The sequence below is a fragment of the Lagopus muta genome, chromosome 6 (genome assembly GCF_023343835.1).
Source record: "Lagopus muta isolate bLagMut1 chromosome 6, bLagMut1 primary, whole genome shotgun sequence".
NCBI lineage: Eukaryota > Metazoa > Chordata > Aves > Galliformes > Phasianidae > Lagopus > Lagopus muta.
The window spans coordinates 12,599,793-12,627,611 of record NC_064438.1 but is presented as its reverse complement, the minus strand read 5'-3'; the positions used below and the strand labels follow the sequence as shown (position 1 = coordinate 12,627,611).

At 38.3% G+C, this 27,819-nt stretch overlaps 1 protein-coding gene across 10 annotated transcripts in view; it reads left to right on the top strand.

The window, feature by feature from the left end:
- Window positions 1–27,819, top strand: part of PTPN5 (protein tyrosine phosphatase non-receptor type 5) — a 107,355-nt gene that overhangs the window by 62,965 nt on the left and 16,571 nt on the right. For 5 of the 10 annotated variants that reach the window (XM_048948034.1, XM_048948033.1, XM_048948035.1 and 2 more), the window contains 6 exons: window positions 2,837–2,916; window positions 3,397–3,534; window positions 6,652–6,762; window positions 9,602–9,762; window positions 13,254–13,367; window positions 14,990–16,542. In XM_048948034.1, coding sequence (XP_048803991.1) covers window positions 2,837–2,916; window positions 3,397–3,534; window positions 6,652–6,762; window positions 9,602–9,762; window positions 13,254–13,367; window positions 14,990–15,179 — 794 coding nt within the window. In that variant the 3' untranslated portion in view covers window positions 15,180–16,542. The other 5 variants (XR_007377607.1, XR_007377606.1, XM_048948039.1 and 2 more) reach the window with 4 other exon arrangements.

Sequence of the window (27,819 nt, the reverse complement as noted above, 5' to 3'; positions counted from 1 at the left end):
GGAGTTGATCTGGTGGCATTAAGATATTGAAGAAAATCCAACTCTTTTAATTTTCTTTTACATTATTTTTATTTGTAGCCAAGAGTAGGAGTTCTGAGAATCATTCTGGTACAAAAATTTTTAAGAATCATGATTTTCCCTGGTGCGTTAGCTGAAGATGCAATTAGATGTCATGCCTCATTTTTGTTGTAAGCTGCTGTTGGAAAATGCCACCATTAGCTACAGTTACCTTTATTTGCAAAGACCAAATTGTTCAGTGTCACATTAGTGAAAATCAGTTCAGAGAAGTGAAAGGCGTGTGTTTACCTGTTGTTTTAGGCAATGAATCTGGATTGGGAATAGTTCCAGAAAAAGTGGTGGTGGGTTGGGCTTTTTGTTTTGTTTTTTGTTGTTGTTGTTTTTTTCACTCTGGATTTACAACTCCAGCCAAGTGCAGCACATGGTTCCACGTACACTACCCTTCTGATGACTTTGTACTCCACCTTAGATCAGAAGTATAAAGCACCCACATAGATATTTCATAATTTCTGTGCTAACGACTGAGATGAATAATTCAAGAATTAATATGCTGCTTTCTCTGGAAAGGGAAGATTGCAGAAGTTACTGGTGACTATGAATGTCCAAATATCTAGATTTTAAAGTGCTCTATATATTCTGAATTTGCTATCTAATGTGTACTTTGAGAGTTGGATCCACTTTAAATATTCTGTATTGTATTTTTAAACTCAAAAAGCATATTTACTACCGTTTTTCACAGATTCTTCCACAGACATAAACAGATGCCAACATACTACCATATATCTTTAAGAATGATCACTCCAGAAGTCAATTATTTGCTGGAAACTTCATATCAGCCTTATGGATAATTGTGGCAGACGATGCTTTTGCTTTGATCTCTCCATATAACTAGTTTCTACTCTACTGTGCCTCCTAGAATTAATAAATATTCCATGCTCGTAATTTTTTTTTTCCTGAATTCAATAACCATCAGTCAGTGTGCAATGTTATGTTCCTGTCTATGACCAGAGGATGGCTTGTTGTATTTGAGGAGTGAAGTGGGCTGATCACGTTCACTTTTATCCAACTACTTCCATTTTGAAGGATGTGCCAGTGCCAAGCATTAAAAAAAAAAATCCTGTTTATACTTCACAATTAAAAGCTGGTGATCCCACTAATTTGTTCATGCACAAGGCAGGAGGAGGAATTAAGGCATGATGAGGGGGAAGTTCAGTGATTTTCATATTTCAACCATCCACTGACTGGTTTCTGAGTAGCCTGTACCAAACGTAGCCTGCTCTGCCTTGTGTATCAACCTGGTGTTCCTCCAAGCTCTAGATGCAGGCAGCGCTACTGGCAGGAACTGCTGAACGATCTGCAGCGCAACGATCTTGAGCAACTGATTATCCTATGGAATAGCTTGATTAACAAACCAGATTCAAAAATTCAAACCCCTAATACAAAAACCTGAAAATAACTAAGATTCCTTTGCCAGCTACATATCCAGAAGCAATCTAGGCTGTTATCATTACAAGGTGAGCAGTCACTTATGATAATGATATGTTTCTTGCAACCCTCAAGATAATTGTAGTAAGTGAGAGACATGATAATAGTCTTGATGTATCAATTAGATGTAATTCATCTAATTTATATTTATTTCATAGTAAATTCTTTCTGCAGATTCTCAAATCTCACAACTGGTAGTAGAGAGAGTTAGTAGGTGACTTTTGGATGACAGAAGGATAGTTCTGGAAAAATGCCAAGCTAAGAAGGTTGATGTGGATATTTCATAAGTTCGAAGCTGCTTGTTAGCAGGCAGTCCTCTTCTGGGAAGAGCACTGTGTAATATCCTTGAAAATTATAACTTTTCTCTAGGGCATTTGCTGGCGCTTTTTGGTCAAATAGAGAAGAGCCTTGTTACAGAATCCACTATGTGCTGGACAACATATTGCTGTTCTTAGAAGGGGGAAAATCATGCAGCCATTACCCGAGCTTGAGCAGGCTCCATAAAACCCACACAAAGATACTTTATACAACAGTCTTCACTACCTAGTCCAGTAAGATCTAAACATCTGGCAACTAGTGTTGCCTTTTAAAGGAGCAACTTGTTGTGGGCTTTCAGAAGTAGTCATTAAAAAGCAGACCATCTCCTGTCTCGTTATCTCCCCAGTACTAGGGAGGTGAACTGGGAAGGAACTGTATTTCAGAGGAACTCAGTAGTTTCAGTACTTCTGTTTTATAAAACAGTATCTCTGTTAATATATTTGTTCTGTAGATCACATAACACTGTGACTCTAATATCTTATAACGGATAACATGAATCAGATCTGTCTGAGGACAGTGTTTATATTGAGTGTGTTATAGTATAGTAGAAACAACTGTGTGCTTGGTTCTTTTTGCTTGACCCAATATCATACCATTTTTGCTTATTTATTATTTTGTCCTGGTTTTTGAGCAGGCTCCATTTTATTTTTAATGAAGATGTTATCTGTTGTTTGTTTTTATATTCTCTTGGTGGTGCACTGTTGCTGTTTGCTAATTAGTACTGAACAAGGGAATTGATACTGCTCTAGAATCACGGTGATCACTGATTCTACAACAGGAGGAATTAAACAGGCTTCACAGTGGGTAAAATTATCAGAGAAAGTTGAATGACTCCCAGTCACTCTTCACCTTGTTTTGCTTTAACGTTTAACATTGGATCTTTCCAAGGTCACTGACACCTGTTCTGATGACCGTAAATGTGTGTAAATGTCTCTCTGTACAAAATTATCTTGTAACTCTCTTTCTCCTCTGTCAGCAAATGATAAACTATTGCTTATCTGTTTACACATTTCAGATCCTCACAGCAGAGTGTGCCTTACCTCAGCTGATCAGGACGACCCCCTTAGCTCTTATATCAATGCTAACTACATCAGGGTAAGAGCTCAGCAATCTGTCTGCCTGGCCTCTATCAGCCAATATTAATGTAAACAGATTTGCAGCATCCACTTACTTTTAAAGGCATTTTATCTGATCTGATTGCTCTCTCCTGCTTTCGTTATCTGAAAACTAAATCTCTAAGTGCAATTTTACAGGTTCATACCAGACAAAAATACAATTCTGCCCTTCTTGATGAAAACTGCTTGTCAGTTGATCTGAACTGCATGCTGAAAGATAAGCCTCAGTAAGCGTGTTGACGTGGCTAGAGTTATTTCAAGGCTCTGGACTCTCATTGCTGGAGCTATGACAGCATAGCGCTTTTGCGCTATGTACATATGTGCATATGTATATGTATAAGGGAAGAACTGATTTTGCAGAGTCTTTATTCCAACCAGCTTTTAAAAATTAAACCTTCAAGATTGGGAGTGGACATCCCTATTAAAGGATATTAACAATCTCTTGTCGTTCTCTTGGCAGGGCTATGGAGGAGAGGAGAAGGTATATATTGCTACTCAGGGACCGATAGTTAACACTGTCAGTGATTTCTGGAGAATGGTGTGGCAGGAGCGTTCTCCCATCATTGTCATGATTACCAATATAGAAGAGATGAATGAGGTAATGGTATTACATATAGTATATATTTTTCTGTACTCTGGATGTATTTTGGCACAGATGCTAACTGAATAAGTGAACTGAACTTAGTTCAGTGGCCTCTACAATCAGAACAAGAATTAAATTCTTTAGGACTAGAGAAAATGTGGGCTTCTCCTCTTTCAGTTTAATTTACTGGAAGTCTTGTTTTTGTCTCTGACTTAACCTACTGCTGGTTTTGCCATTTTTCCTTTCCCAGTTGTCCTGAAGTCTTTCCAAACTGAACTCCATTTGCTCACTTGAAGTTTTCTTTAAAGGACTCAAAAAGGATTCTGATCTACCTCTGTTTGGTCTAGTCTTTGATCAACAGTGTCTGTGTTTTTTTTTTTTCCTTGCATTTAGTATGATTCAGTGTCTATAGCCACCTTTTACACCTGTCCCTGACTTGTGGAAGTTGGTATTTATAGTAATCAACAACTAGAGCTGATGTGGACATGGAGTCCATTTTCCTGAAACATGTCTAGGAAATACTGTTGAAATATAAAAATTAAAATACAGAAATGTTATATTTACTTGTAGAAAGTAAAGTGTCACAATATTTCTGGTAATACACTTAACACAATTTTTATTTGCGGTTTAAAGTGCTACTGACTTGCAACTGTTCATTACTAACTCATCTACTAAAATATTTGGCCCATAGTAGAGTGTGAGCAACTATGTGTTTGGACTTCAGTTCACAGGTTAGATGACTGATCTTCAGCCACCTTCATTGCCAGCACAGAATATCAAACTAGGGTCTGGGTGTGTTGGACTTTACATCTTCTTTCACCTCTGGCAGTGAAATGTAGTGGAGAGATACAAATGGTGTTTCCTAAACTGCAACAGCGGTGTTTGTCAAAGCTTGGCCCTGTAAACTCATTAGGAGTTTAAATGAAAGGCTTTCTTTGGTGAAGATGCTTCAGACACTTAAAAGCCCAAGAATACAAACATACAGACAGTCTTAAGTGCAAGCTGAAAGCCTAGTGACAATCATTGTGCATTTGCAAAAACCTTTAACTTTCACCAGATGTGGAGTAAATCACTTCAGCATGATTTTTAGGGGGGTGGGGAATAGGTGTGAACAAGACTGATACAGAGTTAACATGCTTTGCAAGTTAAAAATAAAAAGCATCCTTAAAAGGTAGTGCTGAAGTAATAACTTGCTTATTGATCAGAGTTGCCAAGTTGTGGCAAACAAGATGTTGAAATGTTGTGATATAATGTACCAAAACTGCTTTCAGGTTTGAGAGAGGAAAAAAAAAATGGAGAGGGAGACAGAGGAAACTTTGTTCCTGAATGATATATTTGTTAAGAATTTCTTTCACTATAGTTTTCATAGCAAGATTGAATAGCAGGAACACAAATTTCCTCTTATCCTCACTGTGGAAAGCAGTATAATGCAGCACTGTTGCACTATATATCACAGGAGCTTGCTGCAGCCTTTATATAGGAAGAGAGCTGATGAATCTTTTCTGATAACTTTAGTGTCAAAAATTAAAAGGTGTCAGGAATATCGACCATAAATATAGGATAAGTCATGTGAGTGTCTCCTATATTCACTTCCTTTTTTCCATAATGCATATTAATATAATAACGAGTTGCAAAAGTACAAAGATTCAACACCAAAACCTCTGTTCTGCTATGGCTTTGTGTTCCTGCTCTGTTCAATGGCTTTGCTAACGTACATGTGTGGAGTTCTGTATCTCAGCCCTCTGTCACATCTAATGTGAACTGACAGACAGCCCACAGAAATGAGTGGGCAGTCTTACTCCATTCCTTTAAGCACAGCAATGTCTGTGCTATTGATAGCTGCTTGACAATTTTTACAATGGATTCTGCAGTTTGAGAGGAGAGGAAGTGAAAATGCAATCTGCGTAAATAATTTTACAGAAACACAGTGGGCCACATTCCCACTAGGTTATTAACTGATGTGCTATGCAGATGGAACAGCACTGTTTCTCCCACTCAAATTTTGACTCAGTAATGTAGCAAGATACTTTTCTGTTGTTAGTCTTTCTCCTGAAATGGAATTGTTTCTGATGGATGAGGGCAATGTGTGATTTAACTTCCTTCAAGATTTTATGCTGTCATGTAGGAAAGGAAGCTTACTACCATCCTCTCTAACTGGGTTTGTCCAGCAGCAGGTTCTCATTCTCCTGTGATAACAAGAAGTTTCTTCTTCCTTTATCACACGGGAGCCTTTTTCTTAGACCCTTCCTTGTTCATGTCATTTCTTGTCCATGAAGCAGTCCCTGCACCATGTTGAGGTGCTTGTCCCTTCTGCATATTGATTGCCTTAGAGAAAGCATGTAAAAAAAAGTATGTTTCAGTCCTTCCAGGGTAAAAGTAGTTACAGATTCCCATCCACTTGTGTATGTTATCAATGCCACAATTCAGATTTACAAATGAACCAAAGTTTCAGCTTCTCTAATTGTTCTTTTTTTTCTTTCACTATATTGTTCACTAAATTGTTCACTTTTTTTCTAGAAGCATCTCTGGCTGTGTTTTAGCAAAATCAAATGTAGTAGTCTAATATATCTCACAGCTATTGCATCCTTTTGGCTACTTAGCTCTGATGCAGAAGTCTCAAATCATGTTCTTTTGTACAACTCTTATGCGCATGATCATACTGAGAGAGCAGTGACCCTCCAACAAAAGGATGAAAGATGTATTTTGTATTTTCTTATCAATTTATGCACATCACAGAAGCATAGGTGACAAGTCTGTACTGTACTGATCATAGTTACCTTAAGAAAATAATCAATCTAAAAACACAGGCTATAATAAATATAAGCAAATTGCTTCTGGTCTTTCTAGTGAAGCTTCAGAATGTTTATAAGTTGCTTAAATATAAGAGTGTATATATTTCAAAGAAATGGTTAGTTATTTGATTTGTACATTTTGTCAGGCTATCAAGCTATTATGAATGCAGCAAAAATCACTATAAATGTATTCCCTGTATAGAAATTGAAAACATGTACTTATTATAGAAACAGCTATCATTCATATTCATCTATGCATGCACGAATCCAATTTCAGAGAGGTAAAAATGAGCCTCCCTGGATGTCTGCTTAACTAGATTTATTTTTTTATTGCACATAGAAATGCACAGAATATTGGCCAGAGGAACAGATCACCTATGAAGGAATAGAAATCATAGTTAACCAAGTCATACAAGCAGATGACTACCGTTTAAGGCTCATCACCCTAAAGGTAAATCACTCAAATGTACTTAAAATAACTCTGCTATCTAAACTCTTAAACAGGACTGCTAATAGAGATCTGTATAGAAATCTTCTGCACAGTATACTAATGTACAAATCTCACTTTTAATTACTGCAGCTCTGCCCAGTTCCTCAAAGACTACAATAAGTAGTGTAAGATTTAGACTGCATATATACAATCTGAACACTTCCGGGCCAATTGTAGTAGTACAGGCTTTACCCAGTGGAAGAAATTTGTGGCTCATTCTGCCTCTGTCTTCTGCATTGTCTGATCACTTCTCTCATAACAGCAATAGGACCCAAAGGAACAGCACGAAGTTGCATCAGGGAGGGTCTGGTTGGGGATTTGGGAAAGATTTTTCATTAGAGTGTGGTAGGGCACTGGAACAGTTTACCCAGGGTAGTGATGACAGCACCAATGCTAGAGTTCAAGAAGCATATGGGCAACAGTCTCAGACATAGGATTTAGATTTTGGGTGGTCCTCTGTGGAGCTAGGATTTGGACTCCATGATCCATGTGTGTCCCTTACAACTGAGGATGTTCTGTGATTCTGTAATTTATAACTGGTAATTTATAGTGATGTGTTGGTCCACTGAGAGCTTCTTACCAGCATTTGCAAGTCATAATACAGACAACACATGTGGATTTACCCACTGAACTCTTTGGTGGTGTTCTGTCGAATTCAGAGGCTTGTATACTCTTTGGTCTGTGGACTTAGGCAAGGGGTTATTGATTACTAATAGGAAATTCATATTTGCATAAGATTTTATAATTTTTGTAGCAGGAGACCACTAGGAAACATTGACTGTATTTCTTTATGTGCATCATTAAGATGCTGGTAGATACCCACCAGCTGTTTTTACCTAAAATGACTTCTGTGCTGCTGACAGGATGTGAGGGTGTTGAGAACTGATAAAAAGATTCTTGTTGCCATTGTTTCTTCAGCTTCCCTCAGAGATAGGATTACTGGCCTGCATAGTATATCAGTAGTGTGGCAATAACTCCTGCTGTTCACCATGGCAGAACCCCCTTAAAAATCTTTGAGCAATTTGGCCGACTTGACTTTGAAGATGTTTTAAGGGATCATACCACTCTCAGATACAAAAACTGTCCATGACCTTTATAAACACTTTTCACTATAGCATTCTATATGCTTATTTTTCTATGTGTAGTATTTTTCCAATTATTCATGTAGTTTTACTTACCAGAAACAGTTTGGTTATCTTGTGGATAGAGAGGTTAAATGGAATTTACTTAAGTGCTCAGATGCTACTTAGCCTGAAGTACCAGAGTCCTATTTTACAACTATTTTAATTGCTGGATTTTAGAATCTCAATCTATGACTTTTAATAAAGACAGTATATTTACATAACCTCTGTATATCCTTCATCTACAAAATCTACCCCTGACCTCAATATAACAATGCAATTTCTTTCCAAACTGAAAAAATCTTCCTTTTACCAAACATTTTCAAGTCTCTTCAGCCACATACTAATAGGCAGAATGCCAGGATATGAAATCTCATGCTGGGACTGGGACTGTGGAAGATCTATTGCTCATGCATCAAGGAGAAAATCATGCTTTCCAGCAAGCAGAAAGTAAATAATAGTTATAAGTGTGTTGCAGACTTGCCCTGACCTTAAATAGAAATTATTCCAACATGCAGTGCAACAGCAAGAACAATATACAGCTTAATTCTGCTGGAATGCTGATAACTCACAAAACTGGTCACAGTTTAATTGTGTGTTAAGACAAAGGGGAAAGTTGATCCATTTGAAAATGAAGATTTAATTAGATCGCTTCTTCCCTAATCCATTTTACAGTGAAGCTATGCAAAGTTTCTCCACCCCAGGAGAAGAACGGAAGGTGGCAGTCATGGAGCACTTTTGTCATCCATTGACTAATAGTCATGGGGTCTTTAGAGTCTAGATGACAAAATCTATTTCCAGTTATCCGTGTTAAATTTGCTCTTCTTTTCCCACCTCCACCCATCCTAAACTTATTTGGCCTTGTGTTTGAGGAAAGGTCGTGGAAACTAACACAAAACTTTCTGGACTTTGTGAAGATATTTTGTATAGTCCTGTGCCAACCAGTTTATACAATGACTGAGCTGTATGTTACTGGTTGGCACCTTTAGAAATCAGGCAGAAGGACGTCACTTTGAACACCAAATCAGAAACACTGAGTGCTACTTGGCACTCAGAACAGATAAAAGGCACATTTGCTATATTCATGTCCATGCTTGAAACACAGAAGGAGGGAATCAGAATCTCATCAGAAACCCCGGACTGCATCTAGATATAATTCTCGCCTTCCAGTGAATCTGTCACCATGTCAAAGAGAGGAGTGTAAGTGACAGGAAACTGATAAGAGTCTGTCTGTCAGAAAAGAGAGAAAAATAATCTCCCATCTCTTATCCCTCATCTAGCTAGCTAGCTATCAAAGACAGAGATATGATTTCTGGCCCTCTGCCTGTCAAATATATTATGAAAGCAATTATGTCACGAGTACAGCTCCAGCTCTGCTGAATGAATCTGTCAAGAGGGAACAGACTGTTTTGCACACAGCTCTTGGCGCTAAAAGAGCAGAGTACTCTGGGGAGGTGGGGGGGGTTATTTTTTTCTTGAGGCAGTTTGCTGAAGTGTAGATGCAATCTTTGAAGTCCAGATTTTTGTGCTGTGTGGCTTGTCATTTGCATCTGTTGTTTCCTTTAGCATAGATTTACTCATCTCATTCTTAAAGATTAGTTTTCAGTATGACTTAAAATTGGAATTTTTAAAAATGGTGTTGTCCTGAAAATGTGATGTTTGTCCTAACTGCATTGCAGAAAGGAGAAGAAGTCAGAAACCTGAAACATTACTGGTACACATCTTGGCCAGACCAGAAGACACCAGATCAAGCTCCTCCTCTGTTACAACTAGTACTGGAAGTGGAAGAGGCAATGCAGAATGCAGAAGAGAAGAATGCTCCAGTGATTGTTCACTGCAGGTGAATAAGCATTGTATGCAAACTCTGAGGGCTGCTTTGCATACAGCAGCTCGCTACAGATGCTGTCATTGTTGAACCATTGGTCAGAGACATACAAGAGATCTGGTCCAACTACTTTAAATTTTCTTGGAACTTCTAAAACTTAATAACAATTTTCTGTTGCGCACAGATACAGACTGATCTGTAGACAGAAGTTGTTGTTGTTGGTTTAGTTATAAGTTACAACAACCGTATTTCGTTTGCTTTACCAGAAATATATGCATTTAATGATCTTAAAAGCACTACTTTACCAAAACTAAACACACAATGGGTGAAACTGAGTAGGAAGATGCATGCAAGCAGAAAAATGAGAACATTTAACTTAAAATAATAATACATATTTTAAAGAGGGCTTTAAACAAGTCTTGTTTTGCTAGCATTTAGGAAGATTAAATGTGATTACTTGAATACCACAACTCAATCCTCAAAACAGTTATTGCAGGCAAATAAAGGGAAGTCTGCTAAGTAATGCAGTAATGCTACCAGGATAATTTTCCATAATTTCAGTAAAAGTACATTTTGCCAAAAATGCCTTTGGAGTTTCTGTAAGGAATTTCATCTAATTCTACATAACGTTTTCTAGGAAATGTCAGATAGCTGTTATCTGAAAACCGTGGTAAAGAGGTTATTAGACAACAGGAACTTTTTTTTTTTAAAGTCACTCTAGCATGAATGGTTCATAGCCCAGTGTTGTCAGAGATCCACCTATCAGCAAATACAGAGAAATCATTAATAAAATGATCATATAATGCTGCCCTAAATAGTGTTGGAATCAGATATTTTCAGGTCTTGATTGTTTGATGAATTGGATTACTTAGAATGTGCATTTTAGTGCAGCTAATAACAAGATCATACATCTAGTATAAATAAATGGATGTTTTACTCAGGACTGATTTCCTGGAAAGAAGGCATCTCAAAAAAAAAATGACTTGGAGATTGGATCAGTTGGTTATGTGGACTCTTTGTATAATGTTGAACCCAGGAGGTCAAATAGAGTCTTTCAATCCAGAAAAGGAAAGTCAGTAAGGAATGTACGGTTATCATTTCCTCTATATGTACTAAAGTACTGTGTCTACTTTTTCTGCTCGTGTTTTAAACCAATTTTTGACAAATAGGGAAGAGTTCAGAGAAAAATAAGAAATGGTTTATAACATGGTTCCTTTTGCAATGGAGTTCCCCAGTTCAAGAAAGACAGGGAACATCTAGAGAGAGTCAAGTGGGGGGCTACAAAGATAAGGGGCCTGGATAATTTCCCTTTGAGAAAAGGTTGGAAACCCAGGACTGTTCAGTCTGGAGAACAGAAAATTGAGAGGGGACCTTATAAATGCTTGTAAATATCCAAAGAGTGGGTGTCAAGTGGGTGAGTTTTTGGTGGTGCCCAGAAGGACAAGGAGCAACGGGCAGTAATGGAAACACTTGAAGTTCAATTTGAACATGAGGAAAAACTTTACTTTGAGGGTGACAGAGCACTGGAACAAGCTGCCCAGAGAGACTGTTGGACTCTCCTTCTCTGGGGATATTCAGAACCTATCTGGATGCTTTCCTGTGTAACTGTAGGTAACCTTTTTTAGCAGGGTGGCTGGGCTAGATGATCTCTGGAGATCCCTTTCAACCCCTGCTATTCTATGATTGCATGATTCTGTGAAAACCTGTGATTCTTTAAGAGTTCATTTGAGAAATATGGTATTTGCTGCAGGTGAAAAGTCTGATCACCACAGCACTCTTGATTTGTATATTTGCCTTTTCCTCTTATATGGTGTCATGCCCATGAATCCATCACAGTATGAGGAAAATAGGTTATTTTTATGTAAAATAACCACAAATAGACATGGTGATGAAGCTATGAAGTATTTTGTGATATCTGAGGACCAGTGCCATTTCAGATTATCCTCAGCTGCAGGTATTTTCTCCAGGAAGGAATTTAATATGTTGCCTCTAATTGAGAGTGGTGTGTGCAAGCAAGTAATTGGGTGAGGTTTGGATTCTGCACAGTACTTGCAACTTGCTCCTTTTGCTGCTGTGGGAGATCCTCAGCAGAACCATAATCATGGTGATTTTGCCCCTCGGTGATGTTAAAAATGAGTCTGATCGTGAAGAAATTCTTAAAAGCATCTTCATTAACGGTAGACTAGGAGTCCAGATGAAGTCCTGTGGATAATGTTGAAGTCTTGGAAGAATTATGACTTTGTCTCATCCACTGTAACTTGGCCTGGGGCAGTGATGTCTCAGTGCTGTTAGATTTCTACAAAAATGAGTGTTGTTCCCTTTCCTTGCAAGATACCGAGATCTGTAGAAGGGAACCTTTATGCAGTAGGTATGTACTGTTTGATTATGGCACTCTGAAATGTTTGAAACTTTGATAAACAAATTAAAAAAGTATATCAGGGCATGAGGCACAGAGAGTTGCAGGGACAAAATCTTTAGATCAGGTAGATACCACCATCACAGTTATTCGAAGGCTGAGATTCAGGACTAAGTTCATCCAGCAGATTTCCACTGAATTGCCTCAATCATTCTGTAATATAAGTTAAAACAATTCAAATGCATCTGATACTAGTGCAGGTTCCCTAACAAGTATAAACATTGAATTCAAAGTCTATACATACAAAGAAAAACAGTATTAAGAGTTTGCTAGCAGCAGCCATCTGTAGACTCCATTGTTGCTTGTACATTTGTTACCAGTGTTCTTGTGTTGTGACCTGAGCACAATTTAAATGAAAGCAGGATTTCTTATAGAGAATTATAATTATTTAACACATAAGAGGGAGTCAGAATTTGAGTTTTTTATAAGGTGATAAGAATTCACAGCTTTCATAGCACTGCGCCTTTCAGAATGAAATAAATTCTGGTCACTTACAAAGACTGAATCAAATACAGAAGTGTTCAGAAAAGATGAATTTTGGTGAATTTGTTCTCTCACTTTGCTAATTCAGAGAATTAATAGACTGCAGATTGGAGAGCAAATGTAATTGTACTTGTCATATTGCTGTTAGCTCCAATAATCTAACCAAGAGTTTTTTACTGCACACATGAATGAAAGTAGTTTTCAAGAAGCTGTTAGGGTTAAGAATCTCAAAGCAAAGGTTGCCCTCAAAATAATGGTTGCCTTCAAAGCACATCTAACCAAGAAATACTATTTAACTGTTTATTTTGACAAGTTCAATGACATTAGGTGAGACAGTACATAGTACATTTTTATCTCTCTGTGTGCAATACAAAAAGCTGAAGCCTTTTGGTGTGAGTAGCTCACAGTGTGAATTATGTTGTTCCATTGGAGCTATTACCTTTTCCTAGTTAAGGCTTCATATTCAAGAGCACCCATCCCTCAGAGTTTGGAAGGAGGAAAAAGATAATGGGGTTTAACTGTTGGTTTAAGGGCATTTGTTTAACAAGAAAGATTCCAAAGCCATTCTAACATCTTTGCTGCCTCTCTCTCCTTTTTCCTCCCTTAGTGCAGGCATCGGGAGGACGGGCTGCTTTATTGCAACTAGTGTCTGTTGTAAACAGCTGAAGAGTGAGGGCATAGTTGACATATTGCGAACAACTTGCCAGTTACGGTTAGACAGGTAAGAAAACCCATTTCCTTTCAGAAAAATAAAAAGAAAAATGTTAATCTTTCCCTTTGCTTAAGGAGGAACAAATGGGAAGTGGAGAGGAACAAAGGCCAATAAAGGCTTAGAGAGAACATTCCTGGAACGAAGTAGTCCTGTTCTGAGCAGCTTTATCTTACTCATGTTATTAGAGAAGAAAACCTTAACAAATATCCTTAGCAACTGAGCTAGGTTCATGGTTGGCATCAAAATCTGCACAGCTGTGCAGACTTCAGTGCAGTAAGAGATGACCGTTTTCACCAGCAGAGGAGTTGGCACAATGTTCATAGGGCTCAAATGGCTGTTGCATTTGATTGAGAGCTGTAGAACAGCTCTTTGCTATCAGGAAGAGTAAAGAAAACTGGCCTCACATAGTTGGAACTGTGGATGCTGTTGGCAGGGCATTGCTGCTTGAGACATTGGGAAGAGTATACTTAGGTTGGAGTGTTTGCAGACATGTGAGAGGAGCTGTGAAAATCTCCAGAAATTCAGTGGCTTCCACTTAAGTATTTCTTAACACACCACCTTGAGTTTGATTATGAAGTAAACAGATTTGAATTTGCACCAGTGATGTGTTTTTTTTTTTCCTCTCCCACTGGTTTCAAGTGCCATCAAAACATGTCTCAGTGTTCTTTTCTAACAATAATGATAAATGTAGTCAGAAGAAGAAATGTCACGAAAAGCATACCAAATATTTTTCTGACAAAAAAAAAAAAAACAACAACCTCAACCCCATACTGAACTTTATTTCAGATGAGAAACTGTGCTCGGTGGGAGGCAGAAAACAAATCACTCGCTGCCCTACTGAGGCTCTGATAGAGACCTGCAGGGGATTGGAAATTTGGCTATTTCAGTGGATTTCAGACCTGACAAGGGAAGACTTCTTGAGGAAAAAAAAAACACTAGAATGTGATTAAGTGAATGCTTGTTGGCCATGGTCCAGTGAAATATCTGGCAAGGTCTAACATATCTTGTGTTCATTACTAATGTTACACAGGAAAACAGCCATACAGTGGTCAAAGACACCTTTAAAAATATGCTTGATACAGAAAATAAATTAAAATTACTCTTTTTTTTTTTTTTTTTCTAGGAGAAGGAATTGCCAGTTATTTGTAGATACTGGATAAGGGAGATTATGCTTAAGGGATGCCACAGAGCAAAAGGAAGCCTGCAGGTGCTTCTTGCTGCCATGTACATCTCAGTAGACAGATGGGACATGAAAAAGCTATTTAATAACACAAGAGGAAATACTCATGATGGAAAGCAGACAAATCACCACCTTGCTGTAGGAAAGTGTGATTTTTTTCAAGTGGTGAAAAATGGATCTTGAAGTCATATTGATATCCAGTGTCACAAAAGCTTTGAGTGACTTTGGATGCTACACAAAATGAGCCAGCAGCTATCCATCTTCTCCCATCTGGTGGCCACTGACTAGAGAAAGCACATGAGAAAAGCAGGTTGGATAGAGGCCAGAGCAGATGCTTAATTGGGTGTACCTCACTGCTTTACAGCAGCAGTGATGTTGCCCTAAGAACCCACTTTTAGGATTCTTTTGAGGGGCAAAAAGGTCATGTTTCATTCCCTTCATTCTCTCACAGATTCCCTTTGCTACAAATCTGTGCAAAGAGCCTGGACACAAGAACCTGCTGTCTATGCTGTATATGTGGGAAAGGGAGGAAGCTACCATATAGCAAGGATCTCAGTGGCCATGCTAGTGCTTCTGTTGCTACAACTTCAGTGTGCAACCTCGTGTTAATAGATTGCATGGGGAATTATTCCCGGATATAACTTAACGTTCCTTGTTTGTCATGGACTGACATAAGTATATTTAAATGCTTTGCATGACATGGAATGACTCAGTTTGTCTGTTTGTATTAAGTAGAGCAGATAGAGAGGATTTCCTAAGAAATAGTTTCTTTAAAAATGCAGTTTGTGTTTCCCACCTTTGCTTATTGAAGAAGAATGAAAAGAGTAAAGTGAAGTCATTGATGAATAGGAAAAAATAAACTAACAGGCAACAGAAAAGTGGGATGATAAAGGAAGAGAACAAAAAAAAAAGAAAGTGATGCAAAGTCTCTTACCTCCTCCCATGAACAGAGAAATACCTAGCAACTCCCCCAGTAAAAAATAAAAAATAAAAAAATAAAAATAAAAAATAATAATAATAAAAAAAGGCTAGTAATCTAACTCTACTCTCTCCTCTGTTTTGTTGCTGAGCAAGGTGTTAAATGGTCTCTTTGGTCAGTTCTGATTATCTGCCTGATTATCTTCCCACTCAACTTCCTGCACATCCCTAGTCTATTCAGTGGGATGAAAGAGTGAGAATCAGAAAAGTTCTGACACTGTGCAAGCACTGTTTGGCAACAGTCACAATATTAGTGCATTGTCAACATTGTTTTGATCACAGATCTAAAACCTATCATCATTTGAGGTGCTACAAAGAGAACTGCATCCCAGTCAGACCCCCACGAGTGAGCATTCCTATGACTTTGTCTGGCTTTCTCAGCACTCCTGGACACAGGACCTCCAGAGTAACCTGTGGCTTCATCTCCATCCATTGCTGGTTGTTCTCCTCCACTGCTTAAAACAGTCCCTTAACAAAATAATTGCAAAAGGTTGAAGGAGGAGGCTATTTTATTACCTCATCTTACTTCTGGCAACATTACACAATTGTTAAGCTGAGCTCCATAGAAGAGGGCAGTCCCCAAGGAGGTGCTGCCAGTCTGCTATCCATTTGGCTCAGAGGCTCCAATTGTTCTTTCATTTCCTCTGGTGGGAATTTCTAAGGCAGTGTACACATATGCCTCTTCTCAACCTGATACAGTCTGGTTGGTGCTGGCCGCCTATGGGTTCCCACATCCTCAACACCACTCATCATTTCAGACTTCTTTTGACACTGCATTCCCCAGATCTGTGTACCAGCACTAATGCTGGCACAATTTTGCATAAACCTTTGAATATGAGTCACGGGTTTTTATTTTCTTCAGAAGAGATAATCAAGAGATTGTATCACTATTGATGTGCTACTCTTAGCAGAATTAGGTGGTGTTCTTTTTGTTCGTGTTTGTCTCCTGCTGTAGTACTTGTGTTCATTAATATGCTATTTGCAGAAATACAAGGGCTAATGGTACATAGAAAAGAAAATTGTTTTTCTGCTCCTGCTTGCAGGTCTTTTCAGGTTTGCAGGTTTAAAGAGAACAGTAAAAGCTGAACCGAAACAGACTTCTGTGCTTGGAGACTCTTACTAGTCAAGGTGTGCATGGCAGTTAATTCAGTTACTAGTTTGAGTTGTCCTTTGTCAAGATTTCAATATCTGGTTCACAGTCCTACTGCGCATCACCTGGTTCCCTGGTAATCTTTCAAGAGCACAGCCTTGGATGGTGCAGAAGAATGATCCCTCTTTGCAGACTGGGAGAGTTATGTGTTGCACAGATTTTCTGAGCTGGCCTGGCCTGAATTTGCCTGCATTTGCTCTTGCATTCAGGCCGTAGTGCAGCTTTAAAGACTTAGAGAAGCTGCTTCACCTCTTCATGCTCTCTTTTTTACACCTGTCTTTTTAAGGCTTTGGGATATGAGTCGCTTTTCACCATGAGATTTTAGTGAAATCACTCATTATTGTGGATGCCTCCTCCCTGGAGACTTTTAAGGCTAGGCTAGATGGGGCTTTGAGCTACCTGCCTTAGTGGAAGGTGTCCCTGCCTATTGCAGGGGCTTGGAACTAGATGATCTTAAAGGTCTCTTCCAACCCAAACCGTTCTGTAATTATGATGATGTTAAATGGTGCTTAGAGTACAGGTGCTATAGTAACACAAATGCAACAAATAATGGTGGTGTTGCCTTACTGGTTGAGTGCCTCTGCTGTTCTCATTCTGATTACCTTCTGTTACTTGCTAGCAGAGACATTCAGAACAGAGCTCAAGGTCAGACTGCAAGCTGGTTGCAGTTCATTGGCACTTTCTCATTTGTTTCAGTAGGCTTTGGAATAGAACTGTTGTATTTAACACCAGCTTCATACTAGCTGTGCCATTTCCTAGGATGTTATTTATGTGTAAAACGGTTGCTGTTTCCCTCCCCTTTTTTTTCTTTCCTTTTCAGGGGAGGAATGATCCAGACTTGTGAACAGTATCAATTTGTCCATCATGTCATGAGCTTGTACGGAAAACAGCTTTCTAGAGCAGCAGAAGAATAAATGTTCATGATATTCCTAAAGGCTAAAACCAAGAGAACTTTTGACTGCATTCAGATATATTTCAGATCTAATAAGAGACACATGGTAACCTGGCTGTCTTAGCTGGACAAAAAGATATATTTTACTTTGATATTGCTTTTATGCTCTTGTTTGCATTGACATTTAAGAGCTGAAGTACACCTGGTCTTAAACATATGTGACAGGACATAATCTTCACCAAAAAAGGCTTATTTATTTTGTAAATAAGAACAGTAGCTTCATTTGTTACAAAATCAAAAAAAAGAAAAAGAAAAAAGAGCACTGTCTTCAGTTTGCTGTTTTTAAAACATAATTGCTATTATATCAAAATACAGTGTGAAACTTTTTGAATTGTCATGCTGAAATATGTGCCGTATGTTGACTAAGCTTGAAAGTAACTTTTTGCCTCTTTCTGATTGTTTTTACATATAAAATTACCGAATACTGTGTATATCATAAACCTTCTGAACCTCTGCATTGAAAGACTCAAGTAGATTCATGTTGAAATAAGGATTCACACATCACGTTTGCTTGGTTTTATTTTTTTAAAGCAGTCCATCACTGGTGTTATCAGAACTATAGGGAAAAAAGTATTTCACTGATGTGAGACAAATTCTTGCCTCTAGTTCTTACCAGCAATGTTACCCTGCTATCATGACAACTTGGATAAATTTGTGGTGGATAGGGGAGAAGTTGAAATAATATTAATTCTTCAGCTTTCTTTTCTCAATATGTTGGCATCTGACTCTGTAATCAGATTTGATTTTTGAAAGTGTTTTGTCTTTTTATGTGGTCATAAAAACAACAATCCCAATAGTTTTGCCAGAAATCGGAGGTGAGGAATTTCTTTTTACTTGAATCCATCTTTATTTGAAATGTAATAATAAAATCACCCATATTTTGAATTTAAACCTGTTCCAAAGCTTTAAAGGAGACCAAATGGCCAGTGTCCATTAAAATTAATATGACTGGAAACGCAAATCCCATAAGCAGCTTAAGAAAAAATGATCACGCAATGTGTGGCTGCTTCTTGATAAATTTCCCCTCAAACTAAGTTTTGATAATGTTATCCCTTTGTAATCTCTAGCCCGAGCCGTAGTATTTCCTTTTAAATAATGGAGACTACTTCCCATGCTTTTGTTTTTAGACCTTAGTCTGGCAGTGAAGGCTTCAGTTGGTGTGTTCAATGCTTGGAGGTAAGCACGTGTTGAAGTTCTTTGAGCAGTAATAAATGGCGATACACAGGACCCTTTACATCAGAGTGATTTGTGAATGGAAGCTGTAATCATTTACTGGAAATATTTTTGCTTCTCTATTTGTAACAATAACCAAAACTCACTGCTTTTGTTAGGGCAGAAGATTCTGTGGATTTACTTCGCCTCTTCATCAGGAGAAGGTAAAGCAGCTCTCAGAACAATAAGGGCTGATCCTGCTCCTATTGAGGTTTTGTCATTGACATCGACAGATGCAGGGTAGGGCCTGAAATGTTATGCCTACAACTTCATCGCTGTGGGGAAAGTTTCCCAGTATTTTAGTACACATCCTTTGTGTTTATTCTGTATCCATGAACCTGTAAAAATCCTATCAGCAGGGTTTGCATGACTATGTGGCAAAATGTGTTATCTTGAACTACTTGATTTTATTGCTGTATTTAAAATATTTCCTTCAGTGAGAAGCTAGCAAGAAGAACTGGCGATCTTTTTAAAAATACTGGCAGTAGTCATTAAATAGAGCAATAAACTTAAGCTTTTGAGCATAACATGACTGTTAGTTTTATGTAAACCTTGCTAGCTATATTCTCTCTATTGCTACTGATTCCTTTGACAGGGCAACACTATTCCATCTAAGTACTCCTTAGAAATTAACAGAAGTACCAGAAATGTTTTGAATAGTGTTATAAGCGGAACTCTTGATAATGTTTTCAGCTGTTCAGTGCCCTACAGTGTCAAAATTAACTCAGTTAATAAAGTAACTTGTTCTATCATCAAATTGCTGTTCATCTACTAAAGAATATGTTGATGGTAGGATAGGATTGTGCAAATAAGAGAGAATTTGGCTCCATAAGTTGCCTTGCGTACAAAGAGGCTTTCTAAAAGATAATTGTTTTATGGCAAACAAGGTATGACAGTCTCTCACATACTGACTTCAAGGTGCGTGCAGAGTTCTTCAGCATGTATTAGTCAGTGGTGGTTCATTGACTTCAGTAGAAGTAAACAATTTATACTGCTGAGAGAAATCTAACCTGCTGTCTGCTTCTGTTCTGCATACATGGAATGTTTTGCGAGTGGGGTCACTGGTAAAGTCAGGCTGCTTTGCATCAGTTCAAAGCAAGTAGCATCCTACCTTATCTGGATATAAACACTGCACGTTTGCCATCTTGCACTAGGCAAGGGCGCTCTACTCACTCAAGATCAAAATATTCAAATGCCTCTTAAAGTGTTATTCTGTCTAGCAGTTGGAGTTAATTCTCCTATTTCTACTACAGCCTTATTGTAATTAATATAATTAACATATTTCTCTTTTTTTTTTAATAGAATTTGAGGTCTGAAAGACCTTATATCAGCTTCTGATCTCTTCTGATGGCAGAGGTAGACTTAAGAAGCGTTTAGAACTAGCAGAAAGGAACTCTGGCCTTGAGATGAGTAGCACTTGAGATGAGTGAAACTGCCTCTTCTGCTAATCAGGAGGTTTGAAACTGAGTTGACAATAGAGACTATGCTAAACTGTGTGTCTTGTCAGGCTTCCCTTTTTACTGGACACTCTCTAAGAAAAGAAGTAATTTCTAAAATATTCTACCTGCCCTCTCCATCTTTCTACCCTGGTCTATTTATACCTGAAATAGCAGTACTAATACCTGCAACACAGTTGTTTCCCAGAGGACTGAATACCTCTCTCCAGGTGTGTTAGCTTATAATAACTTGAGATGATTTTATTTAGAACCAATTCCCCTGTCTCTTTAATATGGCTTTTCACACTTACTGAACATGGCAGAGCGTAGCCCAATTTCTTGTTTGTCAGTCATTGGTCATGACGTTTATATAGTCATCCTCTTCCTCTCATGCTAACAGATCAGTGATGCTTTGTCCTTTTGTTAGTACTCTGAGATAGGCAGATATATAGCTTTACATAGAATTAAAGACTAAAATCACTGGAGAGAGTGCAGTTAAATTTAACACAGAAGAGCTTCTCAAGTTTGTCCTCCATGTAATTCCCTGTAGCTCAGCTGGTAAGATTTATTCCATTCATAATGAAGCTGAACAGAGAGGCTAAACAATTTACTCAGAATTATAAGTCATATTGGCACCATAGCTGGTAATAAGTCTCAGAGCATCTAAAGGATATCTAAATCTAAAGGATTTATCTAAAAGATAAAGTTGGTGAAGTATTCAGGTACTGTAATTCCTACCCCTCCTTTCTCTACCATGGACCATGCTAATCAATTTCTGTTTCATATTTCTTCTTTCTCTCTGCCTGTTGCTTCTTAGGCTTAGAATACAGTAAATAATTCACTGCATTGTACGTATTTTTAATCCAAAATGTTGATAACCAGTGTTTTCGAGGGAGCATCCCTCGACTCCCTTGAGAGAGTCTATGTTGCCAGGGACCCTTCCAAAGGCTTAGCATCTTCTGGCCACCTTTTGATCTCAATACATCTCAGAATTTTGAGGATGAAAACATCTCCAGTGGACTAGGCAAAAGACATTTCTGCTTTGGGAAATGGTAGTTTTTGCTTGAGTTGGATATTTGTACTCAGTATCTATCAGTATGTCAGTATCTGCTTTCCTCTATAAAGGCTAAGGCAACACTATTCTCCAGGGTTCAGAGAGAAATGTTCCTGCATAGATCCTTTTGCTCCGATCTTTCTCCTTTGCATGCTTAGCTTATTTGTGTCTGAAGAGGATGGAAGGAAAGCTGTCAGAATTGAAGTCAAAATTAGTAAGGCATCACAGAACAAGAGAAACGTCTCTCTGCTTTTGGGTCAAAAGAAGGAAAACCAAGTGGGATTGGTTTTACTATGCCCACTATCATCTTGGTCTTCAGGCTTTTGGGAGAAACATAGAGAGCAGACAGTCAGCCATCACAAAAGTCAGGGTTATGAAGAGATGCGGTCACTCCTTCTCTTCTTAAGCTCCGTGTCTGGCAGCGTAGCCAGATTTATCAATCCAAACTGCAAGATCTCATTCATATGCATTGTTTTTCCTCCTACAGCAATATGCACGTATGTGTATTCACATGCCCACTCTGTGCCAGAGTAGCTGATCTAAGAACAGAAGTGTGAGGGAGGACTCATCAACACTGTGAAATGAACATGGAAAGGGACTGCCTGGCTTTAGAGTCTATTTGGAATGGTGGGTGGAATTGGTTTGGGTTGTCTGTTGTTTTGTTTTTGTTGTGGAAAGTTTAACTCTCAGCCCAGATTTCTCTGTGTCTAAGCTGGGCTCTTGTTGGGCTCTTGTTTCTGAATTATGTTATTGAAGGGGTAAGTGAAAGTTGGTTCCATGATACATTTATTAGACTCACCATTCGTGATATCTTATTCACCTTACATCTCATTTCCACAGTCTTCTGATTTGATAAGTGCATTTGTGTTAGCAACAACTCAGATTTCTAGAGAAGGGATCACAGAACCTCTATCACACTGGAATCCCTCTTTAGTCTGTGAACCACAGCATGTGATTATTTTTGTATGCAGTGTTTTCAGCTCATTGAAAAAGATGACAATGCACATTTTTTTCTTGATTTTTGTTTGTTTTAAATTTTTCTTTCTTTTCTTGACCAGTAATCTAATATCATCAGTAAAAGTGATATATTCCTGGGGATTATGCCATTGTTTTGTATGGAGTTTACCCTTAGAATTATTTCTGTCAGCCTCTGGAAATTGGCTAAATTTTCACATTCTTTGATTTTCTAAGTTCCTGTGTTTTGTAAAGTGTAAGTGGATTATTACTCTAGTGCATTCTGTAGTAGACTCCCTACTTGTTTGAATTTAGCCTAAATACAGAATACATAGCACTAGTCTGTTCTAAACAGAGATCAAATGCAGTCAGTGAAGAGAAGCAATTTATTGCCACTAGTTCACCATCTGTCACAAGCAAGATATGTAATTTTTGTCCTTCAGAATGGATAGGTCTGTACTGATGCAAACTGGCTTATTTTTCTAACAGAGCACTTACTGGCCATAAAGTAGTCAGATGGAAGGATAATAAAAGTAGTAGCCTAGCATTTCAGAGAAAAAAAGAATTCTGATCAGTCATTTCTAGTATATAGCTGGCGCAAGCTGCTAGATCTTAAACTGTACAGTTTTCACGTTCAGAAAGTCTAAGGTCAAAGATGAAAGCTTTCATCAAGTAAAAGAAACACAAGTAAAGGGAATTCCATTTGAAGGTGAAAGGTGGAGCCATTTGAATGGTGGTTTGGTGAGTGGTTTTTAAACAATGTCACTATGAGTTTTAAAGGATTTGAAAATCCAAATGCATTCAAAAATAGGCAAAGGACTGGGCAGTAGAGCAGGTGAGTAATGGAACGTGCTGTGTGCCTTCTCACTTTATCATTTGATGCTGCTGATAAGAAGTTGCCTCATAGTGGCTGAGGGCAAAATATACTTCTTACAAGAATGTTTGGGATTACAGAATAACATCTCTCATCTTTTCCTAACCAGCCCCATTCATTCCTGTCATCCTCATTACTGACCATTTGGATGCAAGAGAAGAAAGAGTGAGAACAGAACAGCGAAAGTGAGGGCAGTAAGCAGAAGAGGATAAAACCCCTTTGGGGCAGGACCAGGCAAAAGTAAGAGTGATCTTTCTCCTGGATTCAAAAATCATATTGCTATGAGAAAAATTCTTGAGCAGAAGATGAATGACAGCAGTGTCTAGAGATGCGTGATATCCCTTTGTATTTTTTTAGAAGATACAATGAGATACGTAGGCTATGACAGAGACTCTTTAATTGTTTTCTGCAAATAAGGAGTCAGAGAACATTCATCTCTTACGCAGGCCAAGAAACAAAGGCCAGCTCCACAAGAATACCAAAGTGTATATATTATGACAAGGAATAGGATTTCCTTGGGTAAATGCCAAAAGAGAGCGCTCTTGCTAAAGCTGTAATTTCTCCTGGCAACAAAGCAAAGTCTGGAGGTCACACGGTCGTAACATTGTCCTCTTTGTTGATTGTGTCTTCTAGATGGCAGCTTGTAACTACAAACTGTATCAGAGTTGAAGCCTGTACCCCTAACTTTAGGGAAGGTTGCGTTTTGGGTTGCCTTCCTTCTGCCTCAAGAGCCTTCAATGAGAACACAACTGTGTCATAGTTTCATTTTATCTGCCTTGTCAAGGAACACTTTCTAAAACTAGGGATACTCTATTTCTAGATGACTAGCACCTATAACTCAAAGACTAGAATTGAGTAGTTTCTCTACTCCAACTCTCTACTCCAACTCTCTACTCCAACTCTCTGCACCAACTCTCTACTAGTCTTGGCACAGCAGTAGGTAGCAGACGCCCTCCTGGAAACGGGTCATATGCTTCCAGAAATTTCTTCAGTTAGCATAGATGCATAATCTTTTCAAGTGATGCATACCAAGCTAGTTGTTGCCTTTAGGTGTAAAATGTGTACTGAATGGTTTGGGAGTTGAGAATTTGTCTAAATGAAGGGCAAAGGAGGGCTTAGTAAAATTTAGAAGGATAGACTAGTAAGTCCTAATATGTCTTTTGATGCATCTGGTTTTGACACCTTTCTTGAACGTTTAACATCAGAGCATCAAAGCATCTTGTAGCACCACTATGCAAGCAAGGTAGCCCAGTTTTTCCATTATGCAGATGACATAGCTGGGACACAGGGAGAGCAAATTACTGGCCCAAAGCCTCACAGAAAGACTGGAAAAAAATAAAGAATTGATCAGCACCCCCTGTGGAAAGTCAGCACAGTACTTGCTGCAAAATCCTTTATGTGTAGGGGTTTTAACTGACCAGGCAATTGCTTATTTATCTGTTGTATTCCAGGGCTTCTTGTTGTATCCTTACTTTCCTATTTCTGGTAAATAAATTTTTCAAACAACATCTCTCTGTTCAACTTGATTAACACGTTTGTTCCCAACCAAAGAGGTTGTTTTTAGGAGGTCTGTGCCATATAGGAGCATTTTAGCATGGTGACATGCTCCTTTGTGATGCTTGCTTGCTGGAGAAAATATTTCTAAATTTGTGGAAAAGCCTTGTCCACTGACAACACCCAAGGGTGAGTAACAATTATTTCTGGTGAAAGCCAGTTCTCTACCTAGTATATGACAATAGCTGACTGCATTTTCAGGTGCTCCTAGATACGTTCACCCACTATGTGCAAGTAAACGTGGTTCATCATGTTTTACACATGGAGGAAGTGGTTTGAAAAAAAAAAAAAAAAGAGCAAACCCTATTACTCATCCTTACAGTTTCTAGAGATTTGTGCTGGACCAGTGGGAAAGGTACAGTTCATTTTATCAGCTGGAAAGCAGTCTTTACTGATTCAAAGTCAGGAGATCCTGTTTAAGCAAAAGTCATGAACAGATAATGTGGGGCTGAAAGAATGTGACCTGAAAAGACTAAGTAAATAAGCTCCCATTATGTTCGCATATGATGGATCCATAACTATATAATGTAACAGAAAGATTATATTAGCCTTGATTATGAATCACAAAAAAAAGTTACAAATAATTCTTGTCAGTCTGCAGAGTACTTCTAAGGAACAAATTTAATTCCCAGAGTAATGTTTGTGATGTATGTGAAGCCGTATTAGGTACAGTAAGTAAAGTAAAGCAAGGTTAACCTAATCTCCATGAAACAAACATTAAAAATAAGCCCAGAGTAACAGGTCCTTTTTCCACTTCACTTATTCATTAATCAGTTCCAATATTTCTTCCTGAATTTTCAGGGGCATTCAGAGCTGAAATGATTAGTAAACCAAATCCTAAGGTAACATGGAAAGGAGAGGGAAACTTTCCTAAGGAACATGGAAAGTACCAGTAGAGGGACCCAGAGTGTTGTTCACAATATCACTAAGGAATATTGGTAACACTTTTCGCTTTATTTATTTATTTCCATAATAAAACTTTAAATAAGAAAAAGTTAATCACTATAATATTTATCAGTAGCTAAGAAAATGTCCCAGGTTGCAGTAGTCCTACTGCAGCACTGCTACTTGCCAATACTGTTGAATGTTTGTAGGGCATTGTTTCCAATCAGCAGCAAACAACACTAGAGCAAGAACTGCTATTTTTGTTACTTGGTTATGCATTTATTGTAGTGGGGCACTAATGCCCCTTGTGTGCCTTTCAGGCAAAAATAAAAAAATAAACAGTGCTAAACCTCAATAATTTGTAATATTATTCAGGACTTTCTAATGTGACTCTGGAGGCTTGCCAGTGTGATTCCCATCTACAAGAAGAGTCTAAGGAAGATCTGGGAAACTACAGACCCATCAGCCTGACATCAATGCCAGGAAAGGCTACGGAACAGATCATCTTGAGTGAGATCACTGGTATTTGCTGGACGATGGGGAATCAGGCCCAGCTAGCATGGGTTCATGAAAGGAAGAACCTGCTTGACCCGCCTGATCTCCTTTTATGTATTGTTAGCACTTTGGCAAACTCCCAGCAGATGGGCTGGCAGACAAGGTGGTGGGAAGGATTTCTGTAATCTGTTTTCCCAGCAATGACCATCAGATGGGGGAGCATTGAGATCTCTATCTATGTTCTCTGATGCTATGAAAACTTGTTTGGAACTGCATGAATCCCTCTTCCAAGAGAGGTCTAGATATCTCGAATGTTATAACATGACAGTTGCTTATTTACTTGGAAAAGAAGCATGAATTTTTTCTGAAGTGCTATGTGCAGGGGACCTCCAGCTCTGAGGAAGAACGTAAAGAAGTTGGTGGTTGAGGAGAAAGAAACATTGGAGATCATCCCTAAGAATCTGGAGAATTTAGAGAAGGCCTGTGTGAACTTCTCTCATTTCTCAGGAAATTGAAAGAGGTGAAGGAAGAAGTGGAGGTTGAAGTTAGTGTCATAGTACCTCAAGACCCTTGACAGAGTCAAAAAAAAAAAAACACGCATCCAAAAAGACAACTGTGGTGGAAGACAGTTACACATCCCAGATGGAATAAGTATCTACATTTTTTTGCAGCTGGACAAAAGCTGGATATTCAAAGAAATGTGAAGAAATTGTGTCGAATCCTGACAAGGTAAAAAATGTTTTCAGAACCTCTCTTCAGTTAATGTCTCTAGGAAAATCTCTCACTGGAGATGAAATCCATATCAGATCACATTTATGGTGTTAATGTAGCACCCTAATAGACTACCTAAGGTCTGCAATCCAGTATTCCTTAGGATAAGGCATTCTGGATGCCTTGGACAAACAGTGTTGGACTAGTCCCTGCCCAGGAATTCTACAGTCCAAATGAGGTGTATAAAGGACATAGTAATGCTTCTATTCTGCCAAGGAACAGTTGGTAGAAAAATCCAGAAAATTATCCTAGATTCCATGGCTGTGCCAGATAGTGAACCAAATCTCTGAAGTCCCTAATGTAATTCTTCAGTTACTTAACAGCAGAATTTCTGAAATATCTGGAAAGCAGGTAAAATGTTTGCTTTTGAATACCAAAGATGGCAAGGAAGCTGAATATAGGAAATGTAAAAAATAAATAAATAAAAAATAAATTGTAATCATAGAATGGTTTGGGTTGGAAGGGACCTTACAGATCTTCTAGTTCCAACCCCAATGCTGTAGGCAGGGTTGCTACCCTCTAAAAGAGGCTGCCCAGGGCCCCATCCAATCTGTCCTTGAAGCAGATGGGTAAGAAATATACACTGTGCATCACCAACATTAAAAACAAAAAACAAAAAAAAAGAAAAAGAGCTGGGTGCCTACAGAATAATTTTTGTGAGAGTCATGATGCTGGTGATGTTGGTTACAGAATTACAGAGGTTCTGTGTATGAAAACAATATCCGAAGAGAAAATAAAAGAGGGTCAAAACTATGATTTTTTGTAGATTTTTGTATCAAAAAGTAGGCCAAACTATGATCTGCTTTCTTATTTTTCTAAATGTCTTTGTAACACTCATGTTACTGATGTTTTAGGCTCAAACAGAAATCTAACATTCAAGTCATAGACCAACCCACAATTACCAGAGCACTCGTGTGAAAACACCTTTTATGAGATAGCACATCTCAGCTTGAAGCCTGCTTATTA